This window comes from Rosa rugosa, chromosome 1, assembly GCF_958449725.1.
Source record: "Rosa rugosa chromosome 1, drRosRugo1.1, whole genome shotgun sequence".
NCBI lineage: Eukaryota > Viridiplantae > Streptophyta > Magnoliopsida > Rosales > Rosaceae > Rosa > Rosa rugosa.
In genome coordinates, this window is record NC_084820.1 from 44060051 (window position 1) to 44063620 (window position 3570).

A 3570-nucleotide genomic window follows, 5' to 3' on the forward strand; every position below is an offset into this window, starting at 1 on the left:
ATAGTAGGAAAGCTATGCAATTGGTAATTATGCTACATTGTAATCGATTTACATATCGAGTTATCTTTCCGTTATGTCAGAACACTCTTTGCTAGTTGGTGCTTGTTAGAATACATGTTTTTTTGTAGAGATTCCTGATATTATTTCGGGACATACTCTGGATGTTTATTTGTAATCAGGGGTTTAGGCTCAATGTCCCCCCCTGAATTCGACGGGTTCATTAATCAAGGCTTGAGAGCAGCCGCACCAGCCCTTTATTCAAAAAAAAAAAAATGTAATACTTAATGGCATGTCTTTTCTTTTTTACAAAAGCATAGAGTGATTCCAATTATATAAGCATCAATAAAATAAGCGGATGAAATTGACACCTCATTTTTTTTTTTTACAAACCACACTCCTCTCCCTAAGTAATTTTTTAGCATGGAGGAGGCTCGCGGTGGTGTTGGTAAAAGAAAAAAACAAAAACAAAAAAACAAAACAGATGCCAATCCACCTATGATAAAACTTCTACCTAATCAATAATAAACAAATGCTAGTCAGTGATTTGTAACAAGCATTTGTTGTTACAAGCGATATTCAGGGATCACATATTTTGATTTCCATTAAATTGTGCAGAAGCGATGAAAGCGCTTCAAAGCAGCATATGCATCACGTATGCTGTGTAGTAGCTACTTTTCTCAAGTAGGCTGCCTCTACTAATTGAATGGTTGCACAACTTCCACTATCACAAGTTTGCAAGACAAGCATGAATCTCACACTAGCAATTTCGCGATTCATAAAGCATTTATCCATGACAGCAGATGAATCAATGAACACATTAGTTTATTCAAACAATCATGAGGTTTAATTACAAACAAACATAAAACAAAACATTCACAACACAATAGCCATGTACATTAATTACAACCAGTGGATAACTGAATGCTGCAGAAACTAAACAAGCTTCAATACTATTTACCCGGTCCAGTAACTAGTTCAGTACATCCATGACAGGTCTTGTCTGAAAGAAACAGATCTTGCAGCTCCAAATACTCCTCTTTCAGAGACTTGGGGGCAATCTTCCACAGCCAACGTTTCCAGTTTGAATGAACCTACTAGTGGCCTTAAACCTTCATCAGAAACTCCCAAACACTTGATTAAACGCAGAACAGACAATCGCGGAAACTGGACTGCAAGTTGCAGCCCTTCATCGCTTATCTCTTGGCACCTGACAAGCTCCAATGTTTCAAGATGCTGAGCAAAGCAAAGAGCTTCCATCCCAGTGTCATTGAAGGAATACACTTGGTCAAAAGCAAGTTCCCGCACAGGGCACTTCTGAATCAAAGTAATGATTCCATGTAATGTAAATGAGGAAAAGGAAGGGAATTCCCCATCAGAGTAAGATATCCTGACAGATTCAAGCATTGAACAGTTACTGGACAAGGCATTTAGGCATTCATCGGTTAGTCTCAAAGGGTTATTCATCAGAAGAGGAAGTGAGAAATCTGACGGGACTCGGAGGTAAATGGAGCGAAGATTACTTGAATTTTGGGCTAAGCCTATTATGTCACAGTCCCGTACCCCAACACACATGTCCAAGTGAATCTTCTCCAATTTCTTGCACTTCCCCATCACACAAGCAAGTCCCCTCCCTGGGCTGATGATGCAATTTATCAAGCTAAGTTCCACCATATTCTCACAAGGAACCCACTGCTTTTGCCATCGATCCACAGCTAAGCGATCATAGACTTTCATATATCTGTAATTAGCATCCACCTCAAATTGCAAGCGTTTCAGTTTTCTCCAACTAGCACCTAGCTTAATCATATCGCCCTCCCCAATAGCTCTACAATTCTTGATTGAGAGATCTTCAAGTGTCTCAAGCCTGCCAAGATATTCAAGCCACTCGACGCTGCTAACATTTAAACATCGGATGAGATGGAGAACAGTGAGATTTTTGCAGCCCACAACAAGAGATAATATGCCACAGCCAGTTATTCTTGGGGTGAAATTCAACTTCAAAGCTTTCAGCTTTGAGCAAGAAGACAAATAACCAAGGCCCACATCAGTGATGAATGTGCAGTAGCTTAGTGAGAGATCAACCAAAGAAGGGCAGTAATTGGAAAGAACAAGAAGCCCTTGGTCATCCAACTGCTTTCCTAGTTTGGACATCCAACCGGCGTAAGTTATCTCTACCTTTGTCAAGTTGAGAAACCTACTGCAGAGAGAAGTCAAAGCTTCATTAGCAGGGTCTAATCCACAACCAACCCGAAGGGATTGCCTCTGTTCATTATCCAATCCGTTCAGGTGTTTACATGTCAAAGACACGGAGTTTCTATCAGTGGTTTTCTTAATCCTGCTCAAGATCTCCCAAACTAACTGCTCCGGTAAATAATCCATCAAAATCAGTAATGTCTTTGATTACGCATAATTAGAATCAACCTGGATTGCAACAGCAACCAGTATCAGAAATTTTAGTCCAATATGGAGAAAAAGGAAAATCCATACAAGACTGTCTGTAAGAACTAAGAACGAACTTAGGTAATGCTGAGAACATGATATGAAGATGTTCATCCAAAACACCCTAAATATCAAGGAAACCCACTACAGAAACATTGAGATGACGAAAGAACTAAAGGTTCTTCTTTGACAAATTCTGCGATGAGCCCAGAACAACATGAAACTAACGATTTTATGAAATCAATTCTAACACAAAAGAAAAGAAATCTCCATGATATATATAAAAGGCAGCTAGATATGCATAAACAATCACCCATAAAAAGGCATACTAAACAAGAAATGGCTCATCACCCACATGTCCTACAAATTAGTGATATATCCTATAATTCAAGTAAACCATAGACACAAGAATAAAACTTTAATTCCAAATTCCACTACTTGATTCAACCAAAACCAACAAAAACCATTTCAGGCAAGAACAACACACAATCTCCACAAATTAAAAATATACATATATCAAATTCGCCTAAAACCCGTTATTCATTTTCCTACCCACAAAAGCCAAGCTGAATAAAACAACAGATATTTCATAAAAACAGAGAGATCAACCTGTGATCAGAAACGAAACAATCATAGGTGTAACAGAGAACATAATAATAATAATCTGATATAGTGGTTAACCTTGTAAGAGATGAAAAGACGAAGACGAAGAGTGGGGAGATGAAATGTCGAGAGCTGAAACCGACATATCGAAACATAAGATATGTTAGGGTGCGCTGATTGAGGAAGATGGACCATGGATATAATTTAGAAATTGAATTATTGGGCGTTAACAGACAAGATCCAAATCCAATACAACTACAGACGTGGGTCAAGCTGGACCCTGTGATGGGAATCGACGGATATAATTAAAATCAAATATTGTAGTAATTTTTCTTTTATTCCATCAACGATTAAGAATTACAATAATTAGTCACTATGGGGGGGTAGGAGTGAAATCCTTTGATCATCTTTTGAAGAAAAAAAAAAGAAAAAAAAATTACAACAATTAGTTTTCTGTGTATCGAACTCACGATATCTCACTTACAAAGAAAAAATGTATGCCACTAGAACAAATGGTATTGGGTTATT

General features: G+C 38.0%; 1 protein-coding gene across 2 annotated transcripts; it reads right to left on the reverse strand.

Moving 5' to 3' along the window:
• Positions 1–801: 801 nt before the first annotated feature.
• LOC133725032 (F-box/LRR-repeat protein 14) lies at positions 802–3254 on the reverse strand. Of its 2 annotated transcripts, none has more exons than XM_062152050.1 (2): positions 3121–3254; positions 802–2421 (listed from the first exon to the last, which is right to left on the reverse strand). In XM_062152050.1, exon 2 carries the CDS (start codon positions 2377–2379, stop codon positions 976–978), a length of 1404 nt encoding a protein of 467 aa, XP_062008034.1. In that variant the 5' UTR covers positions 2380–2421; positions 3121–3254; the 3' UTR covers positions 802–975. The 2 variants fall into 2 exon arrangements, with proteins under 2 accessions (XP_062008034.1, XP_062008035.1); XM_062152051.1 differs by having other exon boundaries at positions 3049–3139.
• Positions 3255–3570: the final 316 nt, after the last annotated feature.